General features: G+C 44.0%; 2 protein-coding genes across 5 annotated transcripts in view; both read left to right on the plus strand.

Moving 5' to 3' along the window:
- The window catches only part of col4a6 (collagen, type IV, alpha 6), a 115,337-nt gene extending 107,893 nt beyond the window's left edge, over window positions 1-7,444 (plus strand). For all 4 annotated transcript variants that reach the window (XM_061031157.1, XM_061031158.1, XM_061031159.1 and 1 more), the window contains 12 exons: window positions 129-236; window positions 336-407; window positions 593-712; window positions 799-915; window positions 1,816-1,977; window positions 2,085-2,183; window positions 2,387-2,536; window positions 2,627-2,743; window positions 2,848-3,039; window positions 3,244-3,415; window positions 3,521-3,635; window positions 4,526-7,444. In XM_061031157.1, the coding sequence (XP_060887140.1) occupies window positions 129-236; window positions 336-407; window positions 593-712; window positions 799-915; window positions 1,816-1,977; window positions 2,085-2,183; window positions 2,387-2,536; window positions 2,627-2,743; window positions 2,848-3,039; window positions 3,244-3,415; window positions 3,521-3,635; window positions 4,526-4,786 (1,685 nt within the window). In that variant the 3' untranslated portion in view covers window positions 4,787-7,444. The remainder of the gene's footprint in view (window positions 1-128; window positions 237-335; window positions 408-592; window positions 713-798; window positions 916-1,815; window positions 1,978-2,084; window positions 2,184-2,386; window positions 2,537-2,626; window positions 2,744-2,847; window positions 3,040-3,243; window positions 3,416-3,520; window positions 3,636-4,525) is intronic.
- An 810-nt stretch (window positions 7,445-8,254) lies between these two features.
- On the plus strand, window positions 8,255-15,418 carry ankrd46b (ankyrin repeat domain 46b). Its single transcript, XM_061031149.1, has 4 exons — window positions 8,255-8,383; window positions 11,639-11,981; window positions 13,174-13,332; window positions 13,545-15,418. Exons 2-4 carry the CDS (start codon window positions 11,671-11,673, stop codon window positions 13,759-13,761), a joined length of 687 nt encoding a protein of 228 aa, XP_060887132.1. The 5' UTR covers window positions 8,255-8,383; window positions 11,639-11,670; the 3' UTR covers window positions 13,762-15,418.
- The last annotated feature ends 1,618 nt before the right edge of the window (window positions 15,419-17,036 follow it).

Here is a 17,036-nt window from a genome sequence, read left to right on the forward strand (position 1 = left end):
AGCTCTAGCTTGCCAGAACCAAACCTCTATATGCTAGCTCCCACCGGCCGTCATGCCCACATGCAGAACGCTTTTTGTGCTTTCCTAACCTCAATCATAGACTCATCATTACATATCTGCCACCGCAGGCTCTCCTGGATTCCCCGGGCAAAAGGGCCTGCCCGGTTACCCAGGCAGAAGGGGAGAAGATGGGATTCCTGGGGGTCCCGCGGGTCCTGGAGGTCCTGGAGCCAAAGGTAATCTCTCAGTAATTGCAATTGACTTATAACAATTAACTCAACAGGAACTAATAAGAGGCTGCAGACAAACCCACACACTCTGTTGTGTTCTTTCAGGTTTGCCTGGACCCCCTGGGTTGGATGGACTTAATGGACTTGGTGGACCTAAAGGCCTTCCTGGAACCCCAGGCAAGGACCATTATTAATCACATTTCCTTTTTACATATGCCTACTTTAAAGGTTCTTCTTGGCAAGCAGCTTGAAAGAGCCATGACATGTTTTCTCTGCAATGTTTTGAATCTGGATATCTTTCCTGCTGCGGGTTAAAAATGTGAAAGATAAGCTTCTGTTGAATGTTTTGTATTATTGTCCAGGTGTGAGTGCAGGAGGTCGCCCGGGTGCTCCTGGTATTCCAGGCCAAAAGGGAGAGAGAGGTGTCTCCTACCCAGGAGTTCCAGGCTACCCAGGACCAAAGGGAGAGAGAGGAGATTCAGGTGAGATAGACTTTAAGGAAGTCGCAAATGTTGGTTGGATTCAAATAATATTATCTTACAATAATGACTTTGTTTTTTTCTGTCAGGTGGATCTGGACTCCCAGGGTTCCCTGGTCGACCCGGACCTCCTGGTCCAACTGTGGGGTCTGATATTCCTGGACCTTTGGGAGACCCTGGCCTTCCTGGACTCGATGGAGAGTATGGTAAATACATTTCCCTATCCAATTACCTCTCCTCCTCTTAACATGTTTTCATCCTTTACTTATCTTTATATTTTCCTTCCATTTTCTCTCCTTCTGTGACGCTGTCTCCTTTCCTCAATCCATTTCCTGTATCTTCTATTTTCTTTAACCAATACCTCCACTCTTTCCTTTCACAAACTCAATTTCTTTCCTTTCCTTTCCTTTCCTTTCCTTTCTTTTCTTTTCTTTTCTTTTCTGTTCCTTTTGTTTCTTTTCTCAGTCTACTTTGCTTTAGTATAAATTAGGGCCCAACCGATATGAGATTTTTGGCGCCAATATCAATATTGGGAAGAAAAAAAAATACCTGATATTTGGGTCGATTTCTTTATTTCTTTTCATTCATTTTTTGCCTTAATCCCCCAAATGTGGTCATCAAACACTATAACAGTATAACATAGAAAAGATTATTTAACTGTAGTAATTAACTGCACATGCGTCACCGCTTGTCACTGAAGGGTGATAATGCTTGTAATAATCCATAAAGCACACTCTGCTGGTGATTGCTAGAAAGAGTGATGCTTGTGAAATGTAATGATACTCAATTAAAATCATATTTGAGTGGTAAATAAATCAAGTTTTATCGGAGAATAAGTGTAAGAAAATTAGCGGATACTAATAGCCATTGAATATGCCATTATCGGACGATATTATTGGCTGGCCGATGAATCTGTCGGGCTCTAGTTTATATAGTTTTGTTATAGTCTTTGTTCCAACCCATTTCCATTCTGGTTCTTATCCTTTCATTTCTCCAGCACAATTCCATCTACTTCCTTCCTTTCTGTTTCTTTCCTCCCCTTAACCTAACTATGTCTTCCCAACCATTGCTCTTTCCTCCCTCAAAACATCTTCTCTCTTCTCCAGGTTTCCAAGGTCCTCCAGGTCGTCCTGGGCCTCCTGGTCCAGGCTCTATTCAGGGAGACAGCGGGGACTCAGGTCTCCCGGGCTTCCCTGGATCCCCCGGCAGGAAAGGAGAACCAGGCCTACCTGGAGGCCCAGGACTCCCCAGCAGTTTTGGTTTCAAAGGTAAAGTGAAGCTTAAAAAACAGATATGACCTGAACCTTAAAGGCACCCAAAAAATTATGTTTTCGTAATAAAAAAGATCCAATAGAGATATTTTATCGCATTCCAGGAGAAAGAGGTGTGACTGGCTACAGCGGAGGTCCTGGTCTTAAAGGTTATCCTGGTGACTCTGGGTTCTATGGAAACAAAGGAGGAAAGGGACTAAGAGGTAGGAGATCTTACGGTTTCCATAGATAGAACACTTTGTATGATAGTTCAATAAATTATTGTGAGAATTTGATTAGTAAACTATACATTTGCTCTCAGACCGAACATACATTATTCGTCCGTATTTTTTCTCTCAAACGTTCATGTTGTGTTTCTCTTCTCTCTTTCCTCCATCTTTCTCTTCTTCCATTCCATAATTTTTAGGGCGTCCTGGTCGTAAAGGCATTCCTGGAATCACGCTGTCTGTGCCGCCGACAGACATCAGGCAACCCGGAGAAATGGGCTATCCTGGTGACAACGGGTCCCCTGGTGGTCTTGGAGAGCCTGGTCAGCCAGGAATACCCGGACGCACAGGTCAGTAGGGGAATGTTTAAGCTTTTCCAATGGTCTTAGTTGTGATGTAGTCACTGTGGTTTACAATTTATTCATCTTTGACTGCTGCAGGTTCTAAAGGCCCTCCAGGCTCTGTGGGTAAACTTGGTAGGACTGGAACTGGTGGTCTGCCCGGACCTATTGGTGACCCCGGACCACCTGGTTTCCCTGGACCCACTGGAGAACAAGGTCAGGGGTCCATTTGGTTGTCAGTTTTAAAAACTCCCTTCATTCTACTATCATGTTAAGACAACCAAACAAGAAATCTCAACGATTCCATTGTCCTCCTTCAGGTCTTCCTGGTACAGCCGGTCGTCCCGGCTCTCCTGGTGGCGTCGGTCGCAGTTACAGCATCGGCTACACTCTGGTGAAGCACAGCCAGGACTACCAGGTGCCCATGTGTCCACAGGGCATGGCCAAGCTGTGGGATGGATACAGTCTGCTGTACGTGGAGGGCCAGGAGAAGGCGCACAATCAGGACCTAGGTATGGAACACGAATACAGGAGTCCATTGGATTGGTTGGATTGAGGGAGCAATACAAAGAGAGACAAAGATACAACCTCGGCATTAACCTTTGGAAAAACTCATTTGTAACAGGCAGAAAGCTGGGGAAGAACCTGACTCATAGGTGGATAGCCATCTGCCTCTCAGTTGTATTTAACCACCTCCAATCTTGCTCTATCTCCAGGTCAGCCAGGGTCGTGCCTCCCCAGGTTCAGCACCATCCCCTTCCTCTACTGCTCCCCCAACGAGGTCTGCTACTACGCCAGCCGTAACGACAAATCCTACTGGCTCTCTACCACTGCACCAATACCCATGATGCCTGTGGCTGAGGAGCAGATACGCCCTTACATTAGCAGGTACTGTATGCGGATATTCAATGTGGGGAAGAAAGTCATAATGCGCCCATTCATTTGTTACTACACCACCCTTGCACATGTTGACAAAAAGCTGTTTCCCTGCAGGTGCTCTGTGTGTGAGGCTCCATCTCAGGCCGTGGCGGTCCACAGTCAGGACATGGCAATCCCCACCTGTCCACCCGGCTGGAGGAGTCTCTGGATAGGATACTCCTTCCTCATGGTAAACTCATAATAAACCTGTCAATTCTCAGGAATATTATATAGTAAGCAAACACCAATATGCTCTGTAAGAAGATTCTTGATGGAGAAATGTACACAAACCTTGCAGGAATTTAATTAAACTGGGGTCGCCATCTTGCATTCGCTATTTCAGCTGTATGCTCATTCACTAAGCATTAATGAGTTGATGATTTCATATTGACCCAAACACTTTGAAAATAATTCCATCTCAGAAAGCAGCATTCTGGTTTAAAACAGTGATGCTAAACTCGCTCTACACAGCAGTTTTGGACACACCTCAGTTTGTCAGATATGAGAGCAGTTATCAGGTCAACAGGTGTTGCAGTGATGGAAGCGGTCAAGAGAAGTGGTTCAGATAGAAGTGATTGTACCCGACCTAAAAAGCCTCTGCATGTTTCTAATAAGCTCCACGAGCAGAAACATGCTCAAACTAGGATCAATATTGGAGATGCTTTTGAAAAATGGAGAGAGGTTAGAACACAGAAAGGTTTACAGACCCATGCAGAGCTGGATAAACACTGAAGCTTCAGAGTCCACCACATGGTGACCTGTGTGAGCATCAACTCTAGAGAGGAGGAGGGGGGAGACAGCTCTCTATGATGTTTAGAATTTGAACTGCAGTACCCATTTTAAACACTAGGTGTCAGAGTTACTCACTGCTCCTTTAACTTTGACAGCAGGGATTCAAGGACTTCGACCAACTAAGACATACCTTTGCTGTGTCCCATTACTTTCAGTTCCTGGAAACCCTAAAATGTTCTTGTCTAAAATGCTAGCCAAACAGACTTAAGTGTTTTGCTTTCCAGCAGTGCCAACAGTTAAAGTAAGGATGAACTTTGGTAAAAATCTATGAAAATCTCTCCTTTACAGCACACAGCAGCCGGCGCTGAGGGCGGCGGTCAGTCCCTGGTGTCTCCCGGTTCCTGCCTGGAGGATTTCCGCGCCACGCCTTTCATCGAGTGCAACGGTGCCAAGGGTACCTGCCACTACTTCGCTAACAAGTACAGCTTCTGGCTCACCACCGTGGATCCAACCCAGGAGTTTGTCTATTCGCCAGCACAGGAGACCCTGAAGGGAGGCCAGGAGCGCTCCAGAGTCAGCCGCTGCCAAGTCTGTAGCAAGCTCTTGTAGTAGGAGGAGGGGAAACGTCAGGAGGTGACATATTAACACCTTCAAGGATCCAAGAAGAGATGTCGATTTATAAGGAAATCTATAAATATAAGAAAGAACACGTGACTGACTGAAAATGAGCCCCTCTCCTGCTTTTGATCAGCTTTAGGGATGAATGGCTTGTTTAAAAAAGAAAGAAAGAAGAGTTGGAGGGAGTGAACGAAAAGAAGAGAAGGGCTTCAGTGTGATTGCTCTTCTCTAGATTATCACTGACAATGGTGCTATTGTTTAATGTTCTGTGTGTTTATTTTGTCTATTCTCTCGTTACGTTTTTTTGGCGGGAATCATTCTCGGCTACCTCGGAGAGTGCAACCCCCCTTTGGATAGCACTGCACCGCTTACACACTAGGGCTAGACGTCTTCTTCAGATTAGTCAGGTCAGACAATAAAGGAAAACGCTGCTATGTTTGAAAGACTGGATAAAACCATGAACTGTATATTATAAGTGGACATAGCCGCGATGTGTTACTATTTTCTGTTGTACCACTTCACCATGTGGAGGGCATTTTAGCCGTTAGCGATTAATGTTAGCACTAGCCCTTAATTTAATATTTTAATTAAATGAAATTTTGTAAATTGGTTTACATAAATTATGTAAAGAAACGCTTCAAGTAAAAACTTTCCTTTACCCTAAATATGGACGTGAGATTGAGGGTGTAACATTTGGATCCCCTAGTCATCGGCTAACGTTAGCTGGGTTAGCAAGGTACGTCCTAAATCCAGAGTAACAGTGATATGAATGTCTTAATTTGGCTAGCTAAAAAAAGGTTTTGTAAAAGTGTACTGATACAAAGCAATTCAACAATCTACTCCTAAGAGAGTATTTTAGCGCAAATAAATACTGAATGATGCATTTTCAGTTGACAACAGTAGCAACTTGTCAATCAAAAGGTTGCCATGCAACTAAAGTTTTTTTTTGGGGGGGGGGGCTAAAATGTCAAGTCAACAACGTCCTTTATTAAAGAAGAATTGAAACTAGCAATCAGAACAATGAACGGCATACTATCAAGTGGATATTATAAAGAAGACAGGTCTGACGCACTTAGCGTTAGCTTCACTTTTAAACACCTTGAAGCTTCGTCCATTTCTTCTATACAGTCTGCGGTTTAACCGAAGGTCTCGACGGTGGAGTTTGGTGTTTTTCCTTTTTTTGACAGCTGATCTAACTGAAGTAGACGCTATTCTGACCTGGTTCTCTGTTCAAACACACCATTAAGTGAAACAGCCATTAAAAATAACAATGCTTATTTTTGTATTTTCTGCCAACTACAATCACTTTAACTGCAGTGATGTTCAGATTAAAACGGTTACAACTTTGTGCACGCAAAGTTACCAATTGCAGTCCTTGCTAACTTTACAATGCATGTTTCATATACACTCTGTATATTATGGTGCTACTTCACCCTGACGGTTGACTTGAAAGGCAACATTTACATTAACTTTTATACATGAACTGCATTCATTTAAATGGCGAAGCAGCACTTCTCCTCAAAAGATGGAGCCTCTGAAACAGCTAACTGTAGTAATAAAAGACCTGACGGCGGCCACTCATTCATATATATTGCACTGATGTAACCTCTTAAACTTACAAACGATAACAATGATGAGTCCAATAAAAGGGCAAACCTACTCAATCGTTTCACCTTCACAAGCTTTCATTTGTACGGCGTGACCAAAATCGTGTTTTGTGTTTTCATTATCACAGTAAAGTTGGCGTTACATTTTGAAACAGAAAACCAAACACACATACACTCTCTCTCTCTCTCTCTCTCTCTCTCTCTCTCTCTCTCTCTCCCTCTCTCTGACATGTTGTTAATTATTGCTGTATATAAAGAGTGCTGACTGGGTTTCCAGGCAAAGTATGTTAGAGCACGTCTGATATGCTGTTTGCCGTTTATTTTTATTGTCATTTATTTTGTTATTTTTCAGTCTGTGTGTCTTTTTTCTGTCGCTGGATTAAAAAAAAGAGGAAGAATTTACTCGTTTTTAGATCACAACTGAACATTTCTTACATTGATTTTAATTTGAAATTTAAACAGAGTTGAACTGGTTTAATCCTCTTTTCTTTTTTAAATCCTCGGACGGTGAAAACTACTGGGTGACTTGTAACCACTATGACCATTATGTCGAGCACATAGCTCTGTCTCTCTGTTGGTAGCCCTGATTTTATGTCACATTTTACCTTTTTGTTTTTGTTTGATTTGATTCCCCCTCTTCCTTCGACTTCCTTTGTTGTTTTGTAATCTAGATTGTAATTATTTTACTTTAGTCATCATGATAGACTGGTTTTATTTACTGCAATGGGAGGGAATGGGGAGATAATAACGTGTACATTAAATATTAAATGGGGGAGAAAAAAAAAAGCCTTTTAGGATGATGTTTTTATATGGAAAGTATATTCTATTGCTGACGGTTTAAACAGATGGAAAGACAGGTGTATTGTCTGTTTGGTCTCTACGCCATATTTCACGCAGCAATGAGTGCCTGGAGTGACAAAATAAAGAAATGCAGTTTTCCTCAAAGAGGATCCATAACACATAAGAAAGTGGTCATAACATGTCTCATACGGTTATGTGTATTTTTATGCTCACACAATTTGAAATAAAGTCTCTAAACTAACAGAGTGTTGAATTCTGATTTATTTTAAACCTTTAAACATTTAGCTTTCAGTCCTTATATAGTATGACTAGATGTTCCCGATATGTGTAACCGTTGGGAGGACTGCGTTGTGTAAGTGTGATGCTGCATTCATGTGCTGCTCGGGTATTTAGAGAAAAAAATCAATTAAAGATAGGGCGGCAGGTACATATTTGACCCTGTTACACTTGTCTTATACAGTGAGAATAGTTCATATGGGTTTTTCTTTTAGTCAGAGGGCGGCAGTAGCTCAGTCTGTAGGGACTTGGGTTGGGAACCGGAGGGTTGCCGGCTCAAGTCCCGGTGCGGACCAAATATGGAAGTTGGTCTGGTAGCTGGAGAGGTGCCAGATCACCACTGTCAAGGTGCCCTTGTGCAAGGCACCAAACCCCCTCCCCACCATCAGCTCAGGAGCGCCCGCTGTGGGCCGCTCCGGCACTCTGACATCTCTCCATTAGTGCATGTCCATAGGATCCTGTTTGTGCATGTGTCTATATTTCAGCCTATGTGTGTGTTGCATGACTACAGAGTATAAAAACAGAAATTTCAATAAAAGTAAATCTTAATCTTACTTGCTGTGTATTGTGCATGTATTTATTTGTGCATTAGAGTAAGGGGCTGTGATAGAATTATGACTTGTTTATGTGAAGGGTTGTGTGGAATAAATACAATGAACTGAAATAAAATGAAATTTAACAGACTAAAAGTTTAAAAAAAGAATGCGAAAATACCCACAGAAGTACTTTACATCCATTTGAATCGACAGCAGATGGCGACAAACGCCTTTATCGACGTTGCTCTAAAAACACCAACGAAGAAGAAGAAGTATCAAAACATCAACACTGCTAGGCTAGCGACGTTAGCTCGACAGGGAAGCGACTATTACTTTTTTTTCTTCTAAATTTGGGACCCCATAAACAGGTGAGCGATGTAACTGTTAACGCACGTAGCGTTTAAAGCACGATTTTAACTTCGTGCACACGTTTCTACGACTGTCAAATCGCACAATAGTCTTTATTATGTGTGTGAAACGCCGACGGTACGACGCTAGCCTGTTAGCTCGGAGGCTAACGTGATGATTAATCTGTGTTATTGTGAGAAGTCAGTGCTGAATAAAACATAACGCAGAGACAGTTTAGTAGTATTAACTTATCTCCATGTGATTTAATACTGTAAGTAATGTCACAGCTAGTTGTTGTACACGGTAATCTGTTATTTCCACACATTAATTTATAATTACAGGTTACTCTTATATTGTGTGTTTTAAAAGTCAATTCAACCCTTTACAGCAGGGGTTCCCAAACTTTTCAGGTCGTGACCCCCAAACAGAGGGTGACAGAAACTGGGGGGACCCCCCACTGTTCTGTAAGGTGGTTAGTTAGGTATATAACGTAGCAACAGCCACGCACACACTAATAAACCAAAAACTAGTAACACAAAATAAAACAACAGCCTAAAAGAATTTAAAATGTCATTTCCATTTCACTTAATGATTCTGTTTTATATGACATTGGACTACTTTTTGTATATTTACAAAAGTGGTAAAAAGATCTACTTATGCACTTTTAATTTTTTTATGGAAGGCATCTCGCGACCCCCCCCCCCCCCCCCCCCCCCCTCTTGGCGGCTGGCGACCCACCTTGGGGTCCCGACCCCCACTTTGGGAACCACTGCTTTACAGCACATAGGAGATTAAAAAACAACAACATACAGCCAGTCAAAAGAGAGAGGAGATGTAAACAACATGATGCTGATTGGAGCTCATTTTCCTGCAAGACTTGGAAGAAAAAAATCAGACAATTTGAGATTTAATTTCAGGACTGGTGTCGAGATACTTTTAGATCTTTTTTCCCTTCTTGTGTCAAACTTTACATTATTTGGGGATCTGAACCTTGTCGCCTGTGGCTCAGCGGTAGAGAAGGTAGAAGAAGGCATCCTTTATTTACAATTCACTTAGCAGACGCTGTAGGAGCCAATTTAGTGTGTAAATGGACTTGAGCTTGTAAAGCGCTTTTCTAGTCTTCCAACTACTCAAAGTGCTTTTACACCACATGTCACACCTACACATTCACACACTGATGGTAGTGATGATCGCTATGTAGTATCATCCATCAGATGTAACTAATCCCATTCATACACCGCCATCGAAGCAGTGAGAGCAATTCGGGGTTAAGTGTCTTGCCCAAGGACACATCGGACATGTTGCCCAGCTGGGGATCGAACCCTCGACCTTCCGGTTGAGAGGCGACGACTCTGCCAACTGAGCTGCAGCCGCCTCCGTGTGTGTGTGTATTTTAGTTTTAGTTTATATGTTTATTTATGTACTCAATTTGGACACTAAATGGTGATAATTGATCATTTGGGTTAATTGGTCAGGTGGTTGGTTGAGTGTTTACAGGTGTCACAGGTGAACAGGAAACGGGGGGGGGGGGGGGGGGGGCATAGGTGGTGGGAACATCCGGTTCTTACCGTAACAGAACGTAACACAGGATAACGCAAGTAACACAACAAAAGAACGACAACAGTGTGATCTCGGAAATAACAACTCATCATATCATCGTCACGGTTTGTCTCTGCTTCATATGTGACAATAAACTGGAACTTCAGAAAGTACTTTCATTTTGGACATTTGTTTATTTTTTATGCGTCAAGAACTTTCCACACACCTACGCAAGTGACTAAAATCAAGATGAGAAATTTGGACATTAGATAGTCACTACAGACGCTTTTATCCAAAGCGACGTACATCAGAGAGTAAGTACAACACTAATCCATTCATACACGGCCGTCGAAGCAGCGGGCGCAATGCGGGGTTGAGTGTCTTGCCCACATCGGACATGTTGCTCAGCTGGGGATCGAACCCTCGACCTTCCGGTTGAGTGGCGACGACTCTACCAACTGAGCCGCAGCCGCCCCTATTTATTGTGATTCTACAATCTGTTATTGAGACAAATAGACTGAAATACACACATGAAGCAAACGGGATCATATAGACATGCACTGATGGAGATGTCAGGGTGTTGGTGCCTCGCTCAAGGGCACTTCGGCAGTACCCAGGAAGTGACCTGTCACCTTTCCAGCTAACAGACCAATTTCCAGACTTGGTCCGCACCTTGACTTGACATGACGACCATCCGGTTCCAAACCCAATATCTGACATGTGACTGCAGGAGCTGGGACTCTAGAATAGAATAGAATAGAATTACTTTATTGATCCCAAACTGGGAAATTGTGGCGTTACAGCAGCAGGTTGTCCAAACACACAATATGAGTAAAAAACACAATGTTAGCAAATTTAAACACAATATAATATTAAATACAAAGTAAATAAGCACTAAAAATATCAAAACTAAGAATGTGAATATATACAACCAGGATTTAACTAAACATTACTAGTCTTAAATATGAAAGATTAAATGTGAATGTGTAAAAACAGAGTAGTAAATGGACAGTATTGACATAAGTTAAAGTGCATGAGTGTAGACATATTATCAGCAGAAACTATTCAATATAACGGCGAGTAGACAGACAAATGAAGTGAACATTAGTGCAGGGATAATTTGTAAATTTAACATGTGCAGAACAGATTACAGTAAGGTGAGACAGATATTATCATGATGACAGTTCTCTGCTCGCATGAGGTGAGCTGTTGTACAGAGTTATGACCTTCGGTAAGAAAGATTTCTTGTATCTGTCCTTGTGACAGCGGAGTTGTATCAGTCTGTTGAAGAAGCTGCTCCGCTGTTTGTCCAGTAGGGTGTGCAGAGGGTGATCAGGATTATCCATAATGGATAACAGTTTGTTCAGAGTCCTCCTCTCTGTCATGAGAGGAAAGAGTCCAGCTTGCAGCCTATCACAGAGCAGGCCTTCTTAATGAGTTTGTCCAGTCTCTTAGTGTCACCAGCTCCAATGCTGCTCCCCCAGCAGACCACAGCAGAGAACAGTGCACTGGCCACAACAGACTGATAGAAGATCTATCCCTGCAGGAGCTGGGGATCGAACCCAGATGTGCCTGTGGGCAAGACACTTCACCCCAAGTTGCTCCCGCTGCTTTTTCAGCGCCGTGTGAATGTGTATAAGTGGGATTAGTTACCTCTGATGGTCACAACCTCTGGCATCAGGGTGTGAATGTATACAAGCTCAAGTCCATCGACCGTTATCTTGTTCTCGTTGCAGGTACGCTGGAATTTTCTGACACCCACTCGGACATGTCCTATGTCTTCATCAACGACTCGTCGCAGACCAACGTGCCCCTGCTGCAGGCCTGCATCGATGGAGACCTGCCATTCGCCAAGAGGCTCCTGGAGACCGGCTGCGACCCCAACATCCGGGACAACCGGGGCCGCACGGGCCTGCACCTAGCCGCCGCCCGGGGGAACGTGGACATATGCCGCCTGCTGCACAAGTTCGGCGCCGACCTGCTGGCGACGGACTACCAGGGGAACACGGCGCTGCACCTGTGCGGCCACGTGGACACGATACAGTTCCTGGTGTCCAACGGGCTGAAGATCGATATCTGGTGAGAGATGAAAAGCTTTCGGCCTGTATCATCAGTGGTGAACGTGTGTGAGTGTGTGTGATGTCATTATGTGGTGTGTGTGTGTGTGTGTGTGTGTGTGTGTGTGTGTGTGTGTGTGTGTGTGTGTGTGTGTGTGTGTGTGTGTGTGTGTGTGTGTGTGTGTGTGTGTGTGTGTGTGTGTGTGTGTGTGTGTGTGTGTGTGTGTGTGTGTGTGTGTGTGTGTGTGTGGAAGAGTGCACTAACATAAATGACTAAAGCAACAACGAGCGTCGGTCAGGCTGAGAGAGAGCGAGTGAAGGAAACCAGCAGATCTTTGTAGATGAGCGTCCAGCTGATCCTGATCAGGACACACACCCCCCCTGCAGCTATCACACACACGCACACACACGCACACACACACACACACACAGCAGTACGACAGGTGTAGCTGCACTCGTTGCCCTGATATAAGAGCTGCACTGTCATGCTGCGACCTTTGGCACAATAACAGAATTAACAGTCACACTTTAGAGAAGTTTAAGGATGGCAACGTCCAGCCACGCTCTTCAGCGTCTCAGACTTCCTCTGATTAATCAACACAACCAGCACGTGTTGGGAAACCACAGAGGAGTCAAGCTGTGACAAGACTTACATCCTCTCCAGACATATAAGAGCTTTCGCACTTGCACAAAACTCCTGAAAAACTCCTGATATTTCTAGGAGGAGCTGCATGTTTGAACTCTGACTTCACTCGGAGTTTCTCCTGCCAGACCCACTAGTTCTTTTTCCCCAGCAAGTCCCAGTGAGCTGATGTGAGAACGGAGCAGGATATTACCCGGAGAATTCACCTCGAGAGGGTGGTGACGTTTATTCCCTGTGATCGGTGCACGATCATAGACTGTAGCGTTGATATAAAAGCAAATATTCTCTTTGTAGCTTCGTATAGCGGACTCTGTTGCTTCGTCCACAACTGCGCGTCATGTCTTTTATGTAAAAGGTCTCTTGAAGTTTCAGGAGTGCACATGTGGAAAGAGTTCTCCCTGACAGGTGTTTTGGCTGATAGTTGGTCATTCTGCATTTCATTAAATCTGCTGTTTTGTTGATGTGTTTACTTTGAAAGTAGCAGCCCTTCTTGATGTTTCCTGTATGATCCTGTTGTCTTAACCGGCGTCATGTGTGTGTGTTTGTGTGTTTCGGTTGTCGTGTGTCGCAGTAACCACAACGGCTCGACCCCGCTGGTGCTGGCGAAGAGACGCGGCGTCAACAAGGACGCCATCCGTCTGCTGGAGGGACTGGAGGAGCAGGAGGTGAAGGGCTTCAACAGAGGAGCTCACTCCAAGCTGGAGACCATGCAGATGGCCGACAGCGAGAGGTGAGAGAGTGAGAGAGTGAGGCGGGGAAGATGTCTTGTGTTTAAAGGAAATGACAACTAGTCCTGATCATATTAAAGATTATAGACCCAGTCTAAGAGCACCCCCAAAGTCCAGATTCACACAGAGTTCCCTGGTCCTGGTGCAGTTGGCTTCGGCATGTTGTAAAAAATCATGTTTTTTGTTTTCCCCTCCGTCCATCTGTCCATCTCAGTGCGATGGAGAGCCACTCCTTACTCAACCCCAACCTGCAGAGCAGCGAGGGCGTCCTGTCCAGCTTCCGCACCACCTGGCAGGAGTTCGTGGAGGACCTGGGCTTCTGGAGGGTCCTGCTCCTGCTGGTGGTCATCGCCCTCTTGTCCCTGGGCATCGCCTACTACGTCAGCGGGGTGCTGCCGTTCTCCACCAGCCAGCTGGAGCTCGTGCACTAACGCGGGGGCCGGGGGGGGAAAGCATGGGGGTTAAAAAAAATAATAATAACAAGTGAACTTCTTCTTTGCTTCTGGCTCTTTATAACCCACATCGTCGTCCAGACGGGGGGGGAGGGGAGGGGGGGACATCACATTGTCATGTTGGTGAAAATGTATAACTACAAAAAAAAAAGAACAAAAAATGCAGTTTCTCCATTAGAAAACAAAAAAACGTGTAAAGTCATGAATCCTCTGTAACATATCCCGCTGTGAGAGCTCATGTTTAATGCAGCTCTGCAACGACTTCTCCTTTTAGTTTCTGTTACATGATGATATGTCCTGACAATGTTTTTATTTACCTCTGTTGTTTTATTTATCAAAATATGTTGTGTATTCATTTTCCTACATACTGTAATATTTTGGGGTTTTTTTAAATCATGTAATGTAACCTCCAGGACTTCCACCAGATACGTGTGCGTTGCGTGTCCGCTCCGCTGCGTTACGGCCCCCGTGCTCCCTCGACCGTCAACACCCACCGGCCGCGTTCTGTCGACACAAAGGAATCCCCCCCGGCGCGGTAATTCTCACACGTTCAACGTAAACCCTTATAAACACATAAACCAACACACGTGCTGTCATCGTTCAGAACCTGAAAAAAAACCCTCTTGAGTGTTTTATTCTGAAAATAACCCGGATGTTCTCATGTTGTTTTCGGTTTCTTGACTTCCTGTGCGGCTCGATCTATTCTGTGCGGAATTGACGCGCCGTGCTCCGTCCGGCCTTTGCGTGTTTGCTGCGGAGCTCATGCTGCATTCGGGTGCTGCTCGGGTGGTCCAAGTTTCCGGGAAGTTGGGAAGTCGTTGTTCTTCAGTGTGTTCATGGGATTTCAATTTCGGAAAGTCGGAATGTTGTAACAACAACGCACAAAAAGCGTTGATGGTACGACGAAGGAGATCAGTGAAATGTTTCTGTTAAAAGTTATATTCGAGCAAAAAGGTATTGACGTGCAATACCTGAATTAATTAAAAGTATGTTGACATTAACAAAACGTATTTCAGGCCCTCGTGATGACGATTCTGACGTCAAGTCGGGAAGTCGGGCATCTACCGTAATTCTTTTCCGAGTTTCCGAGTTGTTGCTCCGACTTGAGCAGTTGTTCATGTGCATTTTACAACTCGGAAACTCGTTTTTTCCCGATTTCTCCGACACCACGTGAACGCCGCGTTAGACGCAGCGCAGCGGAGCCAGTGGACGCTGACACACACTGATTTAAAGTGAAAACCAAATGTTCACAGAGCGGAGACGGACCGAACACGCATCTGGTGGACTTTTGGCCTTTTATTCCGACTGAATGTTGAATCTCTCGCGTCGTGTCTTGTGATCAGTGAAGCACCTTGACTGTGTTGCCTTTAAGACAGAAACACACAGCAGCAGCAGCAGAAGCTCATGAAGACATTCCCCCAACAAGAACAAGCATGTGTGCAGCTTTGTTGCAGAAGGATCATTGTTGTAAGCATCCGGCACGATGACCTGTAGGACGACGGCGGCTGATGATGAATCTGTTGTGTTCAATTTACCTTTATGTCCCTGTAAAACCATGTCGTTTTTATTTGCTGTTTATTTTTCTCTGTACTATTAACACGTTTGAAGTAAACGCTAAGTTAACGTGCAAAATGAATCAACGCGTCTGTGTGTCTGTTTTTCAAATCAATCCTGTATCCACGTTCTATGACCCGGGGCTGAAGAGTAAATATTCATCAAATGTTTAAACACTGTTTTTCTTCACCGGTCCCTGAACGCCTCCTCTGACTTTCCCCTCACCACAAGATGTTGTGTCATTTCAAAAAAACCAAACAAACCCAAGATGAGGTTTGAGCTTCCACTTCTCATGTTCAATCACAGCAAATCTCACATTTTAAAGACACAGCGTCATCATAGCTGTGAATGAACCTTTCAGTTTGTTTCATTTAAGGTCTCATATTCTCCTCCTCTTCAGTGTAAATAAGTCTCAGAGCTCCCCAAAACATGTCTGAATGTTTTATTTTGAGCAAAAAGTTGATGTGCAATACGTGAATTAATAAAATAATTGTTAACATTAACAAAACATATTTTGTTTGATGATTCTGACGTCAAGTAGGAAAGTCGGGCATCTTATTCTTTTCTGAGTTTCCAAGTTGTTGTTCCGACTTGAGCAGGTATTCATGTGCATTTTACAACTCGGAAACTCGTTTGTCCGACACCACTTGAACGCAGCACGCCGCTAGAAATCGAAAGTAAAAAATTGGGAATGGGAATTTCGTCTCTTTTTAGTGAATAAGGTGATTTGACTCGGCTCTTTCTGATGTGTCTGTCAAAATGACAGTGCTCACATGAAATGCTTGCGACTGGTTCATTGTCTGATCGTGTTGCCTTTGTTTTACATCTTATATGGATGTAATTTGTAATAATATACTTCTCCTTTTGTTTTTCTCTCAAAAGACTCCAGTGGACTCGTGTTGAGAATCAGCATGTGTGCTAAACTACTCAAACAATGCATCTGGTTCGTCCAATGGGATTGTGATGCCCATGTCAAATACAAATCGATCTATCTATCTATCTATCTATTTATTTAACTATCATTTTGTGACCTTTCTAGTTTAAATAATTCTGCCACACTTTGCAAGTTTCTGACCAAAATATGCATATTGCAGACTAACCCAACCGCTAGCATGTCGTCAGAAACATACTAAAATCAGGTCACGCTATACTTCCGGTCCGAGCTCCGTTCGATGTGCTAGCATCAAGTTAGAACGACCGTCTGTCTGTAATAGTTCAACAAAAACATGCTTTACTAATAAAGCTACGTAGTCATTTTGATATTACTTGGCAACATGTCAAATGTATTTCAGCATGGAACTTGTATTTTTAAGCCGCTAACTTTGTCCGGCTGGCGAGATCTGCAGTGCATTGTGGGGCGGCTTAGTGTGCTCCCGTTTCAAATTCTGGCTGATCACACCACATACTCAATGTGACGGCATATTTAGTATGAATGTATGCCGTTTCGGACGCAGCCAGAGTCCTCGTGAGCGGGCGGCCCGGGTTCAAATCCGACCTGCTGCTTCTTTCCCGCATGTCATTCCCCCTCTCTCTCTCTCTCTCTCTCTCTCCCCTAGTTTCTGACTAAATCCACTGTCCTGTCTGTATAATAAAGGCTTAAAGAACTCCCCTCCCCCCCCAAAAAAAAAGTCGGTTCTTACAGCCGACTCGTCCACGAACAGCACACAGCTCCATGGGTCGAAGACGCCAGGAGGAAAACC

The sequence above is a fragment of the Labrus mixtus genome, chromosome 23 (genome assembly GCF_963584025.1).
Source record: "Labrus mixtus chromosome 23, fLabMix1.1, whole genome shotgun sequence".
NCBI lineage: Eukaryota > Metazoa > Chordata > Actinopteri > Labriformes > Labridae > Labrus > Labrus mixtus.